The sequence below is a fragment of the Cryptotermes secundus genome, unplaced genomic scaffold (assembly GCF_002891405.2).
Source record: "Cryptotermes secundus unplaced genomic scaffold, Csec_1.0 scaffold88, whole genome shotgun sequence".
Lineage (NCBI taxonomy): Eukaryota > Metazoa > Arthropoda > Insecta > Blattodea > Kalotermitidae > Cryptotermes > Cryptotermes secundus.
Window position 1 is genome coordinate 1,720,579 of NW_019724585.1, and position 17,422 is coordinate 1,738,000.

At 40.5% G+C, this 17,422-nt stretch overlaps 1 protein-coding gene across 1 annotated transcript in view; it reads left to right on the forward strand.

Moving 5' to 3' along the window:
• The first annotated feature begins 1,802 nt into the window (after nt 1-1,802).
• Nucleotides 1,803-17,422, forward strand: part of LOC111862255 (probable 4-coumarate--CoA ligase 3) — a 54,174-nt gene continuing 38,554 nt past the window's right edge. Inside the window, exon 1 of the mRNA XM_023847490.2 lies at nt 1,803-1,877. Coding sequence (XP_023703258.1) covers nt 1,818-1,877 — 60 coding nt within the window. The 5' untranslated portion in view covers nt 1,803-1,817. The remainder of the gene's footprint in view (nt 1,878-17,422) is intronic.

The window sequence follows — 17,422 nt, forward strand, 5'->3', positions numbered from 1 at the left end:
CAGATGGAGAAAGACGTGAATTTGCACCAAATGCTTATCAGAAAACCTCACGGAAAGTGGGCATTTAGAAAATAAAGCAAGAAAGTAGTATTCAGTTACATCTGAAAGAAATACTGGAATTGAATTGAAATGGCTGGTATCAGCTCCAGTGGCTGACAATATTGAATCTTCTCATTCTGCCACAAAAGAAGTGACAGTCAGTTAGCTGCACTACAATTATGTTAGACTTACTCCACCGTCAAAATTACATTTAATATATACACATTTACGTGCCGTAAATCTACGACACGGGACCCACGGTTTAAAGTCCCTCCCAGAGGACTTGTTCCCTGAATTTTTCCGCCCTTAAAAATTCCACGACCTCCGCCGTGTTTGAACCCGTGTACCTTGAGTCATGAGGTGGGAACGTTACCCCTAAACTACGGACTGAGAGGTGTGGAGAAACAGTTGGAAGCCAGCAACAGAAGGTGAGAGTAGGTGTAATATATTTGGGAACCCATGGGTACAAGTGAGTTCCAGTGAAATGCCATTGGTGAATCTGCCTCTGAAACATGTACACAGAAGTTCCGGGTTCAGAATAAACAAACGTAGTATGTACCAGTGGCGTAGCATGACTACCGAAAGCAGGGAAGCAACTTTATATACGTGTATATAAATTTTTTCTACATATCCTATAGTTTCTATCTTCTATTTAAAAGAAAACAGCTAATAGTTTAATATGTATTCTAAATTTAAGGTAATATATTAAAATAACACATAATTATCAACACAATTTTATAGCATCAAATGAGAGGGCTGTGAACCTGGAATATAATTAATGCTTACTTTATTGTTTATAATTCAGCTCGATTCTTCTGTTTTTCTTGGCAAACAGATCAATAACCTCATCTAGAAAAATGGGTTTGGACTGCAGTTTGTTTAGGAAGGACTTTTCAATGTTCATCAAAGCCAGTGATGACAACCTATCCTGGTTCTGCGAATTTCTAGTAAGCACGCTTAACTGCAAGGTCACAGATTATTCTACTGCAAACTGTGCCTTACATCTGACAACATTGCTGGAAGCACGAAGCTGGTAGCATACCATAGCGCATAGCTCACTTACACACAACACTGACATTGAGTCAGCCAGTTAACCCAGGGGAGGGTGGAAGCGAAAGACCTGCTGCTTCCGCGGGTGTTGCAGTTTAAATTTCCCTGCATTTTGGAAGAAAATAACTGATCTATCCTGATAAATTGTCTATGTAACACATTAAAACTTGCAATATTCTCATTATATGTAATATATGTTCTCAGATTAATTAATATTTTGAAGTATGAAATATTTTTTTGAAATTGAAAAATTGCCAGAAATGTTCTTGGTTGCTTTTCTATAGGGAAGCAATGCTTCCACCACATCCATGTACCCTACGCCCCTGGTATGTACATATATGCTGTATGAAATGGTTTTTATTTATACACACATACAGAAACACGAGAAACTGATGTAACATGTAGTAAAGAAAGTACAGGGAGAATACTGGAGAGCCTACCAAAAATCTTTCCGGAGTTCCATGAGCTACTGGCAACAGATCGGTCCTCGCCGATTCAGGCTGTGGGCGTGGTCGGCAAACCAATGACCTATACGCGTTACAATTTCTTTTTATTATCACTCCAACACATCGTTAAACATTAGCTTGAAGCGAGTCTATGCGTTATGCGCCGGGTCACCCGCAAAACCGGAGCCTATGTTGTTACTGCTACTATATTTGACCTTTGCCATATGCAGTCATGAGCGGTCATGAGTAATTCGTGTCGTTTCCTGTGTCGAGGTGCTGTACATGCGTTACAGATTGGTGCAAGAGGTGTTCATGTCTGTTGCTTGTGTGAAGAGTGACTATGTAAGTAAAGTAGCAAGTCGCTTTTGACATAAATTTCAAGATGTTACTCTTCAAAATAGAGAAATAGGAAATAAACTATTCATACAGCCTAAACTAACTTCAGACAGAGAGATAATGTCGTTATTGGTCCAAAAAAGAAACGACTGAAATCTCCGAGCTCTCTCTGAAAAGTTGAATGAAATCAGTGCTAGGCTTGAACATACCCTCCTAAAATCCCTTAGACACCTTGTATAGGCGGCCAGGCTTTAAAATTTCACATTTCACATGTTTCGAAAAAAGAATTCGGCGCGTTGATGTCAACATATTATGAGGACGCAGGAAAATTTTGCGTAACAGCTGGAACTATTTCTGGCATATGCTGTGATACGAGTGGGTTTCGTTTTGGTCTGTTGGTTGATTGGCTATGAGTCTGATAGCGCTGATAAAGAAAGGAACTTCTGCCGGACTGGCTGAACGACTAGCGGCATGCTCTCAAATCCCACACACACACTGTACTGCAAAGCACTTGTTTGGCTTCGTATAATAGTTCTGATAGAAGACGGCAGCTGCTACATTTACACCACATAATAGTACTTGTTTGTCAAGCACGTCGATTTTCTGGTTTGGTGTCAATAATTTTCTAACTTCTTTTGCGGGAGCACCACTACGTTTACGTTTTTAAGCCATAGTATTCCAGGGCAAAACAATCAGGTGCTTTGTGTTTAAGAAGGAAAGTTATTCCGAGTTCGTGAAATGCACGTTACGCTGTTCGACACCGACCGACATTTTCTCAGACACAGTTACTACCACTGGATGCTGGGAGGTAGGCATGTGTACCTGGATATCAAATCTGCACATGCGAACCCGTGGATAATCGAAACTCAACCCACTGTTGTATAAAATGACTAAATATATATCATGTGTAATCAGAACTGTATTGAATGAGTTATTACCCTACCGTTCTGTAAGGAGCTTGGTCTACAAGTAAACGCAAAATGGAGGACAGAGTTATATCAAAGAAACAAGGCCATAAAAAGGAATGTTGCGGGGTTCAAGAAGATTGGAGATGACGGGATAAAATGAAAATTGCATTCGTGAAGAAGTTACGGGCAAGTATGGGAATGTTTGCCACCATCATTTCAAAATCTTCTGTCTTCCAATCTGCTACGTAAAAACACGAAGTTTAAAATTACAATTTTACCAGTAGTTTTTTTGGGTGTAAAACTGGGTTCCTCGCTATTGTATTGTAGGTATAATGATGAACTTCATAATTCGTGCTCCTCACACGATACTATTATGATGACTAAATCAAGGAGGCTAAATTGTGAGGGGAAATGTAGCACGTATGGGAGAGAAGAGAAATGCATACGAGTTTTGGTTTGAACACATGACATAAAAAGACATCTTGGAAGACCAAGTCTAAATGGGAGGGCAATATTGAGATGGATCTTTAAGAAGATGAATAGGAGGATGTGGTCTAGATCAGAAGAGGGACCAATGGTGAACAATGTTACTAGCCTTCAGGTTCCGTAACATTCAAGAAGTTTCTTTATTATCAATTACGTGCCTTACAGAAAACACTGTGCTCCATGGGGTTCGTTCAGTTTAGAGCTTCAAAAGTGGGATACACATGAAGAGGAAAGGAATGAGGTGACGTGGGTAGCCTGTCTTGCCTTTAGTTACGTTTCTCTGCTCCCATGTTATTTCTTTCAATTTCAAGTTGCAAATAACGTGCATAACTGTGCGTATTGTATGATTATCTATTCTATAATGTTTTAAATTATGGAGAGTCTTGACGTTCATTATCTAACGTTGCCGACTACCATATCATATTTTTACATGGTGCATTATGAACAAGTCATCCTGTGTTGCCATAATTCGCCAGCGTCTTTACATTACTGACTAAAATTCCATAGGTCGGTGTCCTTGATATCTGATTCTCGACATTTCATGCAGTGCAAAGCTTAATTACCGCGTGAAGAAGAGTCTGTTACTGCACCGTATTCAGGACCAGATGAATCCAGTCCATACCGTATTTCTTTGAGATAAGTCTGCAATTTAACACACTCTCTTTTACTCTTGGGTCTCCCGAGCGTCTTTTCCCTTCACATTATTTTAATATACTTTTGTACGCAATTCTCACAGCCTCTATACGTGATTCATGTCCGGTCATCTCATTGGCTTGTACATACTAATAATACGAAGAGAAATGTACAAATTATGAAGCTCGTCACTGTGTACTTTTCTCCATCCTCTTGTCACTTCCTCTCTCATAGCCCCAGATACTCTTCACAACACCCCGATCTGTGACACCCTCGCCCTCTGAATGTCATTTAGGCCAAGTGAAATTTTGTACACTTAACGAAAATATATATGACCTGTTGCCAGAAGACTCTTGTCGTACTTAATTTGTTGCCAAGCTAATACGCACGCTGTAATAAAGCCAAACTTTTGTTCCTATATTGCGTTAATTATTTATTATACCGAAAAGCACATTGCATGGGCTCGGTGGATAGATCATTTGGTGAATAGGACTGTTTCAAGGAAAATGTCCGTCGACGTTATCTGTGGCGTGGCAAACGTTGCTGTTGTCTGAGTGTTCCTCTCGACCCCTCTCGACCATACAGATGGCGTCGAAAGCAAATTGCTGGACGGACAGAAGAGTGTGTTTGAGTTGCACAATTCTGTTTTCAGGCAAGCCAAAAACAGGCAGATTTTTAAACACTCATGAATGTTAACACTTCACTTTAGATATACATGCCTCATTGAATTACAGTTTCATGCTATTAATATTGAGATTAAAACGTATTCACGTATTCCAAGCGTCCATTTCATTATTAGTAGACTGTCAGTGGTACCAGCCGTTGTTATGTGTACAGACGAGTTCACATTACTCGTGCTCGTGCTCGTGTGCGAGTAATGTGGACGATATGACAAGTCACGATACAAGTAAATTTTTAATTTTTAATTTAAAAACTATATCCAGTAAATTAAAATACGACTACAGCCTATACACACTACGAGTAAATATACGGATCCTCACGCGCCGAAGCCTGGCGAGCAACTGAAGTAATGTGGACGAAGATTTACGAGCACAAGTAAAAGCCAGACGAGTCTCCCGACGATCACGAGTAATGTGGACGCGCCTTATCAATGAACCATGTCTGGTGAATCGGCCCTCTTTGGGAAACTTTAAAAGTTTTTTAACGAAGTTCCCAGTAAAAAAGTAAAGTAAAGCTATCTCTGTACCAGGCCGTGAAGGCCCATAGGGTTGTGAGACGTTGAGGGTCCCACATTATCTAGACAATCGGCTCACAGATGGCGGTAAGGTTGTCAGCCCTACGCGCCGGCCGCGCTTTACTCCCCAGGAAAATTATTTAATTAATTACATCAGATTGCCTGGGGATGTCAGTGGGCAAAATGTACCATGTCTGATCGGAACAAAGTACGCTCCTCTGGAGCCATGTTCACAGTAAGTGGCTGCGGAAGCCTTGTCTAGGGAGGGATTCGATCTCCTACCAACAATTTTAATTCCATCGTGTGTTAGTAGACTCACGGTTAGGGAATGGTTTAAGGACAGGCACTCCCAACACTCAGTTGCCGCACCAGGTATGCGAGAGTTGAAACAGAACAAACAGATTCCGTGGTTTTAGTCCTCCAGCGAACTATACTGTCCGAACGACCACCGCTTGTCGACGAAGTTAGTGCCAACTTTAGCGTATGGAGGGTATCGCGTGGTCAGCGCAACGAATCCCCACGGAATTTAATTTCAGTTTTCTATACCGGAGCCGCTATTTCCTTGAAATAGCTCCCTAATTATCCTCACGAGGCTGAGTGGACCCCATTCCAGACCCACTACTTCTCAGAAAATCTGATAGCGCCGGGAATCGAACCCGGGACCTCTGGATCTGTAGCCAGGAACCCTTGACCACTAGATCACAGAGACGGTCCGAGAGCTGAAACTGTTGAGAACTTTCGGATAAACAGTCTAGGGGCGTATTGGCCTTGGACGGTAAACAGTGTAGACTGATAACATTGTTTTGACTGGTCACTGCTTCTTAGAAAGCTCCATTTCCAGGAAATGTGGACAGGAAGGTGAATGCTCCTACCACATGATCTTTCAGTGTTCACCACCCCTCCTCAAGTCAGTGGAAGCAGAAAGGTTGTGAGACTAATGTCGCCTGTCTCCTCCTGTATACATTTTTTTTATTGCTAGTGGGGTGGGACTAAGTCCCTTGTACTGCGCCCACTTCTGGTCTATTGTACCAGCCCCAGATGATAGTTGAGGGTGTTTATGGAGCAATTGGTGGAATGAAGATTGGCAGGGGAAACCGAAGTACTCGGAGAAAACCCGGCCCAGCGCCGCTTTGTCCACCACAAATCCCACTTGACAAGACCCGGGATCGAACCCGGGCCGCAGCGGTGGGAAACCAGCGACTAACCGCTTGAGCTATGGCGTGGCTCCTATATACACGTACATACTCGTAAATAGAGGTAAAATTGTTCCCATGTTTAACTAATTAAACACCACGCCATGGAGATTTATGGGAGAGTAGAGGTGCAGCTTTACGCCCCAGCCTCAGAGCACCCGGTACGCATTGAATAGGAGGCTGGGTGGGCCCCAGAGCCGGTCTGAATCCTTTGGAGTAAGGAAGCATATCTTGTCCCTACCGGGAGCCGAACCCCGGCCGTCCAGCCCGTCGCTATACCGACTGAGCTATCCTGGCTCATATATTATCATCCGTAAAGATGAATGAGTATGGAGCAATGCTGGAGTGTTACAACGGGCATAAAGACATACGCTATAATTTGTTGCTATGAAAACCAAATAACTTTTGCATTTAATAATTGCTCCATAACTAATATCGCAGTGACGTAACCTTCATATTGACATATTTCGACAGTACACTGACACAGTTACTACGTGGTTATCTCAGTTTATTGCTACGTATGTAGGTTTATCTGCACGGGCAGATCTGCCTTCATTTTTTTATGCACCGTTTCATTTTGTATGTTGATACGTTTTCATTTAGAGAACAGGTAACATTGTTAGTTGTTTCGTGCAAAATGAACGGATTTGAACACATTTATATTGTTCCTACAAACTTTCAGAAAACCCGTGTGGAGGCAGGGTCGAATACCTCCACCGTGAGCCTGCGAGCCGTAGGAGACGACGAAAAGGGAAGTCTCAAATCTGAGAGAGTAAAATATGTTTGCGAGTTCCAAGGCACTCGGACCCGAGAAAGACTGCGCTGGCAAAGACCAGTAACATATACAAAAGACAGATCCGTCCTCTCGTCAGAGAGGGCGCCCCAATGAAACAAGACCGTAACTGTCGAACAGTAATAAATATCTGGTCATGAGCCCCAAATGGGGCACGACACCGAGACTTACTGACTGTTACTGACTGAATGACCCACAATCGCAATGTGACTTTGACTTTGAGTTTAATTCTAACGCCTTGTATCGGTAGTAGTCTTAAATACGTTCAGTGCTTTCGGATATGAAGAGCAAGGATAGATATGCAACCTAATTGTGCGTTCATTCTGTTAGTTTCATGGAAATAGTGTAAAAACTATCCCTGCAATTTTAATCCTGTAATATATTGCGTGTGCTCTTCCGCCTTTTTTTTGTAGTATGTAGCAGTTGCATAGGTTATGTAGCGTCAAATTGCTGGGTAGTTTTGAGAAGGATGCCAAAGAAGAGAGCCGTGGTTTATTTTAAGATATTATATCAGAATTTTCATGGAGAGAGCAACTGTCACACAAAACTTACTAATCCGGAAAATGAATCGATGATTTAGAATCTCACCAGTGTATCGGTACGGATTATTTTCGAATAATCTTTATCTGTACCTAGCTCCGAATATTTGACCCGTCGAATTCGGAGCAGAAATGGTAACCACCACTCCTGACTTCAATGTGAAACAATAATTTTTTTTTGTAGTAACGAACAAGGATCCATAAATACAACTTAAATCTAATCCGTTAAAATTACCCCCCCCCCATTTCATAAAATATATTTTCGGGGGAAATAATGGAGTTTGGTGGACCAATGAAATAAAAATTATGATGTACTTCCTTTATTTTTCTTATTACTTCCTAAAAGATTTTTAAATACTCTTTGAAATTATAATACGAATATAGATTCCAAATAGAAGAATTTCATTGTTTAGATATATTTTTGGATTGATTACTTAATTTTTCAATCTTGCTTGTGTTTAATGTTACTTTTGTTGCTGTAAGAGTTGTTTGTTACGCGTGGACAAGCAGTCTTTCCAGTGCTACCAACTGCTCTTCATGTTAGGGCTCTCTCGCTTATCTTTGATGCCACGTAGTCTCTGCATTTGAAAACAAACCGTTAAATAAGTTAGGAACCTCTGTCAAGCACCGGAATCTAAAACGGTGACTCAGGCGATTTGTGGTACTGTTTTTTATTTGTTACACGATTAACACCATTTTCTGTAAATTTGTTAGGATGCTGAAATAAATCCATAGAGAATTTTGGCGGCTAAACTTATTGAAACGCCTTGCGGCGAATTGATCGCCCACCCAAGGAGTCCTACCGAATGTGTAAGATCTAGAAAAACCGAAGGGAACGGAGAAGTTCATGGAGGCAGGCCTAGGCCCACTGGGGCTGTAGTGCCAAGGGGGGGGGGGAAGAAAGAAAAAAAAAATTATTGAAAAGCGCATTTATGACATTTTGTTGCTTTAAATCGACTTGAAGGCCGACCTTACGTGCTTCCTAGCTGGTTAGACACTGAAAAATATTTCGTAAATAATTTGTATTTATTCAGACTAATGCTGGAATGGAAACCGTGAGAGAGTCCTTGACACTTCCTACGTCGTGGAGTTCAATGTCGGTTGGTCAAAGCACGCGATGTATGTTTGCTAGACCTTGGAAGACATGACGTCTGGATTGAAGTCATGCTAACATGATGTAATACAATGGCCCCGTCTGTTTCACCCACATAGAAAAGTGTAATCTCTCAGCAGCTACTAACACTACAAGCGATTTATATTTTCAAACATTAAACATCAAATTTTTAAAGCGTAGATTTCAGTTACTTAGTATTTAAGATTTAAAGAATGGTGTAAGCAATGTTACCTTGTTTTCTTCTGGGATACGATGCCATGCAGTACCGCGAAAGTCAACCAATGTTTCAGAGGAATATGTTGCCTCCATACTTAGGGTTGAAGAGCAAGCCGAAAAAGAAAACAGCAAGAAGCTTCAGGCGATGTTCCGAAACGTCGTTTGACTTTGACCGCTTTTTAACAGAAGTGCATTTATCTACATGTATCTTACTTCCGCTGACATGTGCATTAATTTTGACGCAGCTTGCTGATGTAGACGGCTGTATACAAAACAGATTCATTTATTTGAACGCATTTTACTGCTGGAAACAATCCCATCCAGGCGAAGTGCAATTAACACCTCTATCCGCAACTTCCGGTAGCTGTTCCTGCCTCAACTCAGGGAACAGCAATACGATTCCATTTGTCTGGAGGGATCCATGATTTATTTTGAATTGCTGTAGGCGATGGTATCTCCCTCCATATCGAGTCCACTGCGTCATTAGTTTTCTTTGCAATCTTTGAATTTGTCTTGAACTTTGCCTTCACAGTATGTTTCAGAATTTAGCTTCATTTCCGATCCTTTATGCCAAACAAATTACTAGAGCTGTCGAGAAGTATTTGCGTTACAAATATAAATCACTCCGTCCAATGTGACCTGTAAGTTTTTTACTACATGAAAACTTAACACCCTTACATGTTTCGGTCTCTGTGGACCAACTTCAGAGGGCAAACGTCACTACAAATAGGAAACCACCATCACATAAATTGTTTAGACGTAAGGTACGTACACTTGTATGCTACAATACATAGTACACAAAATAGAACATTTCACAAACACAGCAGTTTCCTGGGATTTAGTTTAGTTTAGTGATTTATATTTGTAATTGTTAGTGTGACGGACCAGAATGAAACAAATCAAACTATTTGCGTTAAGTGCAGACTCTGGGAACAAACTTTTACGCTGTGAGAGTAACAATTTTACAACAAATTAAAGGTGCATTTTCCTTTCAAACAGCAAGGTACAGGTACCTAGACTTCAACGAAAAGTCCTTGTTGTTTCGTCAATATACAATTCTTTTCCTGTAGCGGCAGTAAGGGAAAGCGCGGCTAGTCTTTACATTTTTGTGATTTTTTGTCATGCGAATATCACACGTATTGAAATGATACGACGCACAATATTAGTGACATCATTGGTCTTTGATGTAATATTTTTCACATGACTCCTGTAATTTGTTTTTAATAAATATTTGCACCACTTTACTGGGGCACACTGTAGCGTTGTTGGGTGAGGCATTATGCTATAAGACGGAATTTCGTAGGTTCGAGTCCCGATAAGATGGATTTTTTTTTTCCAATTTACTTACTCCTTCCAGCCGCACTATGGCCCTGGGGTCGACTCAGCCTCTAACAGAAATGAGTACCAGGAATCTTCCTGGGTAGTAAAGAGCGACCGGCGTGTAAGGTTGACAACCTTACCACCATCTGTGAGCCGATTGTCTAGAAAATGTGGGAGCCTCGACGTCTCACAACCTTATCGGCCTTCACGGCCTGTTACAGGGATAGCTTTACCTTTACCTTCTACCACTTTATCACTAAGCATAATGTAACAACGTGTCCAAGCACGGGGTACATTTTTACATTACATGGGGTTAATTGTTACCTTAGAGTTTTACACCCATGCAAATGCACCTTTAAAATTTATTAGAATTATTTGATTAGCAAGAAGGTGTCTAATGTGATTACAGTTTCCATATTTTAATTAACATATTGTAACGTGGATGGACATAGCGTTGGTAGGTAACTGACAGCGAAACACCTCGCGACGGAATACACGCAAGGCGACCGTTGCTATGCAATCGCTCGGTAAACACGTTCCAACAATATAGGCTGTTTTCTGTGTGGTCATTGCAGAGGCTATATAACGACAGTTACAGACAGAACAGATGTGACCCCCGTGTGGAGGCGGTGTCGAATACCTCCACCGTGACCCTGCGTGTCGTAGGAGGTGACGAAAAAGGAAGTCTCAAATCTGAGACAGTAAAATATGGTTGCGAGTCCCAAGGGACTCGGACCCGAGAAAGACTGCGCTGGAAAGGGCCAGCAGCATATGCAAAAGACAGACCCGCCATCTCGTCAGAGAGGGCATCCCACAAAAATAAGACCATAACTGTCAAACGGTAATAATTAATATCTGATCATGAGCCTCAGATGGGGCTCGACACCAAGACTTACTGACTGACTAACTGATCGTCAGTTGCAATGTGACTTTGACTTTGAATAGATGCCAGTATTTGGAGAGTATTCTGGAGTATCTGAGGGTGTTTGAGTGTTTAAGTGACAGTGAAAGAGTTCTTGGTGGAAGATAGTCACGGAAAGTTCGTAGTGATAAGATTAACATGTAGTGATTGTCAATTGTGTAAATCAACAAGAGTGTCTTAAGTAATTGTAGTTACGACCTGCAAGTGGTTAATAAAACCAATTAACAATCCGAAGGACGTCCTCGGTGCCCCAAACACGCTATAATATGTCGCATTTAATGTGAGTTGGATGAAGAACATAAATGATTATTTTAAATTCATGATTATTTGATAAACATATATAGTCGTATCCAAAGCGATTACATTTACCCCATCACAACAGTCTACAGACGTGGAATCATCGTCATTATCAGGGTTGCAGTTGCTATAATCACAGAAGTCGCAGATTTGGTGACAATGATCGTGAGCCCGTTTATTACAGTTAATGCACTGGAATACTTCGTAAGACTCTGAATATTTGAGTAAGGTTTCGCACATTCATTACCAAAGAATTCATCTTCTCTTTTATGATGAGTCAGCTCTTCGAACACTAACATTTAATTGTTTAGATTTTCGTGATTTCTTATGGCTATCACTGAACAGCTGAGCGTGTCTCTACTTCAGCCTCCAATGCGGCGTTATTGCAGGGTCAGTAAGAAGAGCAGCGACCCTTGCTTTTCGCCTTCGTGCTTCTGCTTTTGCAAAAGGTCTGATAAGGTGCAGATTGCTTTCTGAACATGAATGACCTTTGTTTAGTCCCGATGTTGGGGGCTCACTGTTAATATCTAAATTCAAGTTTGAATTGTGAGAATCTGAGAGTTTAAAATTTTCGAGATTTTGTTATCTTGAAATGGACGTCGCAGTAGAAGGCGAGAAATCCGCAGAGTTAAAAGGTCATATTTCTGTTCCTAAAAATTCAGACTTAATATTCTTTGGTGTGAAAGCATTTGGCAGAGACCGGTTCACTATTTGTCGGATGTTATAAATGTTCACACTTTTCCAGGATGAGTTCCTAACCTTGTGACAGACAAGTCATTCACAAAAAAAAAATAAATAAATAAATAAATAAATAAAAAATTTCCAAAAGTGGACCTGTCTGAAGGCTGCAGTTTGTGAGTGTTATAAAGTGGGAAAGGAAATATCACCGTTCCATTTCCTTATCAAGGTCAAGTGCACTAACAGAATGATGTTACTGATTGCCTGGTATAAGTAATACAGATTTATGTTTCATTATTTATGAAATGCGTCACGAAAAATAAAAAATCATTTCCTGTCATTCACTATGACCGAAACGTAAGCAATTTTCCAATTGTTTGCAAGAATTGACTCACATGATACCCATGAATACGGTGCCTATGAATGAGGAGGACGAAGTCAAGGAGGTTTCTTATGCGACTTGTCTAAACCTCAGACGTATTTATGTCTATGAAGTACAAAAGGAATGTAATTTCCGTTAACACTGCAGCTCATACTGAAATGGAAACAGTTTTAAACACATAAGTAAAATAAAGTAAAGTAAAGCTATCCCTGTAACAGGCCATGAAAGCCCATAGGGTTGTGAGACGTTGAGGGTCTCACATTATCTAGACAATCGGCTCAAAGATGGCGGTAAGGTTGTCATCCTTAACCGCCGGCCGCGTTTTACTCCCCAGGAAAATTATTTAATTAATTCCTGGTACTCATTTCTGTTAGAGGCTGAGTCGACCCCAAGGCCATAGTGCAGCTGGAAGGATTACGTCAATTGAAAAAAAAAAATCCAGTGACCTCATCGAGACTTGCATCTGCGACCTTCCGGCTTGTAGCAACACGTGCTATCATTTATTTCAGATCGCTAGCTCCTTTCGAATGGATTTAAATCCAGTACAGTACAATTTAATTATCAATTCTAAAATAAATTATAAAAGTATTTTATGTAAAATTACTTCCACTCCCTACTTTACGTATTTTGCAAAATATCCGTAGCGTCATAAAATTAACTGAATATTTATCTGGAGAATGTGAAATGTTTTAAATATTTGGGTAGCTTGTTAACAGATGATGGAAGGTGTACTAGTGAAATTAAATCCAGGATTGCCATGGCAAAAGCTGCGCTTAGCAAGAAGAAGAATCTTTTTACCAGCAAATTTGACTTAAATTTGACGAAGAAACTAGTGAAATGCTACATTTGGAGCATAGCTCTGTATGAGGCTGAAACATGGACACTTAGGGCAGTAGATCAGAAACATCTGGAAAGTTTTGAAATGTGGTATTTTAGAAGATTGGAGAAGATCAGTTGGACCGATTATGTGAGAAATGAAGAAGTGTTAATTAGAGTCAGTGAGCAGAGGAATATCCTACACGAAATAAGAAAACGGAAGGCTAAGTGGATTGGTCATGTTTTACGCAGAAACTGCCTTCTAAAAGAAGTTATCGAAGGAAAGATAGATGGGCGGATAGAAGTGACAAGAAGACGAGGAAGAAGACGTAAGAAGATGCTGGATGACCTTGGGGACAGAAGAGGATACTGTCATTTGAAGGAGAAAGCTCTAGATCGCATTAAGTGGAGGAATTGTTTTGGAAGAGACTGTGGACCTGTCGTCTTGACAGATTACTGATGATGATGATGGTGATGATTATAATCATCACCATAATTATCAGATTCTTTTCTTACGCTGAAAGCTTTAGCCGAAACTTCCTTTGCCGTCTCCATATACTTTTCTTTGGTCCTGGTGCCTCTTTTCGTTTTCCTCTTCTAAGTTCTCGTGTTTGCCAATATGCAAAATCAGATGGCAATATAACAGCGGAACAAGATGTTACAGTCTGACAACTAACCCACACCTAGTCATAACAACTTACCCACTTTCACGCCACTTTCTTTCGCAGTGAATTACGAGAACGAGGACATGCTATACGAAATTGAAAATATTACAGCAAAGTACCCGAATTTCATGCGTTAGACCGCGCGGCCACTGTGACTGACACTTCAAACGCTGCTGGAACGTTCAAAAATCAAGACAGGCAGCAATGGAAACAATGAAAAATTTGTTTTCAAATTCGATACATAAAAAAAAGCGTTTCAGTTCTGACAACAATCAATAAGAAGACAACAAATATTTATGATTTTATCAATGATGATTATTCTCTCGAAGAATTGAAGGATATTAAAAGCAAAACTTCCGTAACTTAAAACTTAATGAAGAAAGAGACAATGGTTGAGACAATCATGAAGGATTTTAGGGAATTGTTGAAGAAGGGAGGTGCTCACTGAACCTAATGTTCAATTTTGATGAGACGTGAGTGTTTCCGAATAGAATGCCACACCAAACTTACCTCTGAAAAGAAGAAGCTGGTGCTTCCAGCTCAGACTCACGAAAGATTGAATCGGTGTCTTGTCAGGTGGATGTACGAATGGTGATTACAAACTTAAAATCCCTAGAGCCCATCGTACACGAAACCCTAGGGCCTTAACGATGGATACTGAAGTCTTTTGTCTGTTCTTCGGCGCTCCTGCAAAGGGACAGGTAAGTAGTGACGTAATGTTAAAATATTTTAGCCAATCACGTCATAGAGTTTGAGCCTTATTAATACTCAGCGTAACAGAATGAACGCAGACATGCATCCTTGTCGAGAATACCGTAGTTTTGTGTTCGTAGGCCCCCTAGTTTTGGTACAAGCATGTTCATTTTCATTGATCATCGACCTATGACGGACAAACTCTTAATTACCAAATAAGAATGACAACCAATCCAACTATTCAAGCCGTCTTAGAGAAAATTTACATTCTGCTACAGGGCCCCGCAGGGTGCGTGTAATTATTTTTCTGAAGATACCGCCTATTCAGTCTAATATAGGGAGATATTTTACCATACATTACCGAAACTAAAGAAAATCGTTAGAGCTGGCCCCTGTGAGGGACCCCTATTGTTGTGGCCAGAATGATCATATTCACGTAGCACTGATCTGTGATGGATGACATTCCTGAAGTCGTACTGATGTCACCATTTTCACCCAGTCTTTCCAAATATGGAAACATGATTTTGTTTTTATATTATTCAATTTGCAGCGACAGTCTTGAAAGTGCAGCTTCTTGTCTTCCTTGACTGTTGTTTTGCTACATTATCACTTATTACAAACGTTACTTCCACACACGACGAGTTTCGAGCTTACAAGGACATCATCAGGTAAATAGTTCATATAATTTCAGCATAGTATTATTTTTTGTAGTTCGCTGTTCTACCACATTCTTAAAAGTATGTCCAAGTTATTATTGCTTGCTGCAAACATAGAGTACCTGTTGTTAAAGGAATGCGTTTTAAAACTAATATAAACGAAATTCAACAATGATCACCTTACTTACCTGCTCCAGTTTTGTCCTTACGCACAAACTAATTCCTAGTAAAACTCCCTCCAACATAGCCCTCTAAAAACAGTGCTCCAGCTCCTAGACGTACATTGTCGTAAATTCGGCAAAAGATCCCCCAAGGGGATAGTTGATTATATTGTAATGACACCAACTTTGAAGGTAAATTCTGTTACGGATCAACTGAAACAGAAATGTTAATGGTTCTGTGTGTGTCCACGTGTCCTTAAATTTTATTTATGTAAGAGGAAGCCGCCTTCGAACCGGCAATAACATTTTCAGATGATGACTTAGTATTTTCCAAGGACATGAAAAACAAAAAGCTTTAGGCTATAGACATGACGCAAGAAAACACAAATGATTACGAAACGAAAGAAATAACGTTATGAAATGTCAGTATTATTGGGGTAATATAAATGAAATATGTTATAGGAACGTAAGAAAGCAATAATTTAAATTTGCACGGCACGTTTGTCAGGAGATGCAACTCCATGGAGCTCAGAGCCTGTAGAGAAGCACCCTCCCTTCTACATCCAAAGTCCGCCTAAGCTGTAGCTCGAGGTCAACATTTTTCCCGCGACAGTGTTACGTTGCCCGCTGAGACATTTGAATTGGCATTTCCTTGGCAACGGCGCGATAGAGCGCCGAAGCAGTTCCAGCCTTCTCCTGGCATACTTTGAAAGCAAACTTACAACCACTTCCATATTCCCAAGTTTGAAGTGACCCTATCTTAAATCCCGATCGTTAGCGGTAGTTCATTACTGTGATTAAAATAATATTGTCGAGGATTTCCGACGCGTATTGTTAAGTCGCCAAAAGGAGAGTAGGAATTTGTATTATTATATTTTGTAAAGTACATTCGCTTCAAAAGACCTTCATTCGGAATTTGAAGTAAGAAGAAATGGGGTCCAATCTTTTTGTTTTGTTGCTCAAACGTTACTCTTTCAGAATATCAGCAGATGTGTCATCGGGGGGATGGAGTCATATCAAAAAAAGGTTGTGTTTATTTAAAAAAATTAACATGGAAGTAGATTCTGAAGGGTTCTGACGATGGTGTATAACACACAGAACTACTAGGTTTTTGGACATTTCCCATCGTTCGGTATTCTAGAGATTAGAAAACATGACGTTTCGGAAACTGGATCTGTTTCCATCCTCAGGTGAAAGGGGAAGAAGACATATACTCAGTTGGGCCCCTTAGAAAGAGCTAATCTCAATCACTGGAGAACCCCTGTCAGATTTACACAGCTATTTAATCATTTGAGACCAGGCGGTTGTCCAGTGATTGAGATTAACTCTTTCTAAGGGGCCCAACTAAGTATGTGTCTTCTTCCCCTTTCACCTGATGATGGAAACAGATCCAGTTTTCGAAACGTCTTGTTTTCCATTCTCTATAATACCGGACGATGGAAAAGTTAAGAAAACCCAGTAATTCTGTGTATTAAAATAGAAGTCAGCGTTTTCAACTCTTTTTTAAAAGAAAGTTAGGTCTACATTCTCGGCAAAAGATCAAACTGTTTAACTGTTTTTTTTATTACACTCTAGTGTCAAAGTCAGTTAGGAGTTTATGCATAGCACTAACAAAATCAGTGCTGAGTACTTCTTCGGAAGCTGATAGTCTCTCTGGGGCAAATACATACTTCCTTTTATGAAACTAGAAGGCACATTTCCGGATTCACACAAGGCCGCCAGTAGCACGTGTAACAAGATGTAACTTACGGTGAGCAGTCCGGCCTCCAAGCTTCAGTACTGCGCAATTGCTTATTCAGAATATCCGCAGGTGCCTTCCAGTTCTGAACGCCGACTCCTTACCCTGCGGTGACATGGGTAAAAGGCAAAAGGGCAAAGCTGACC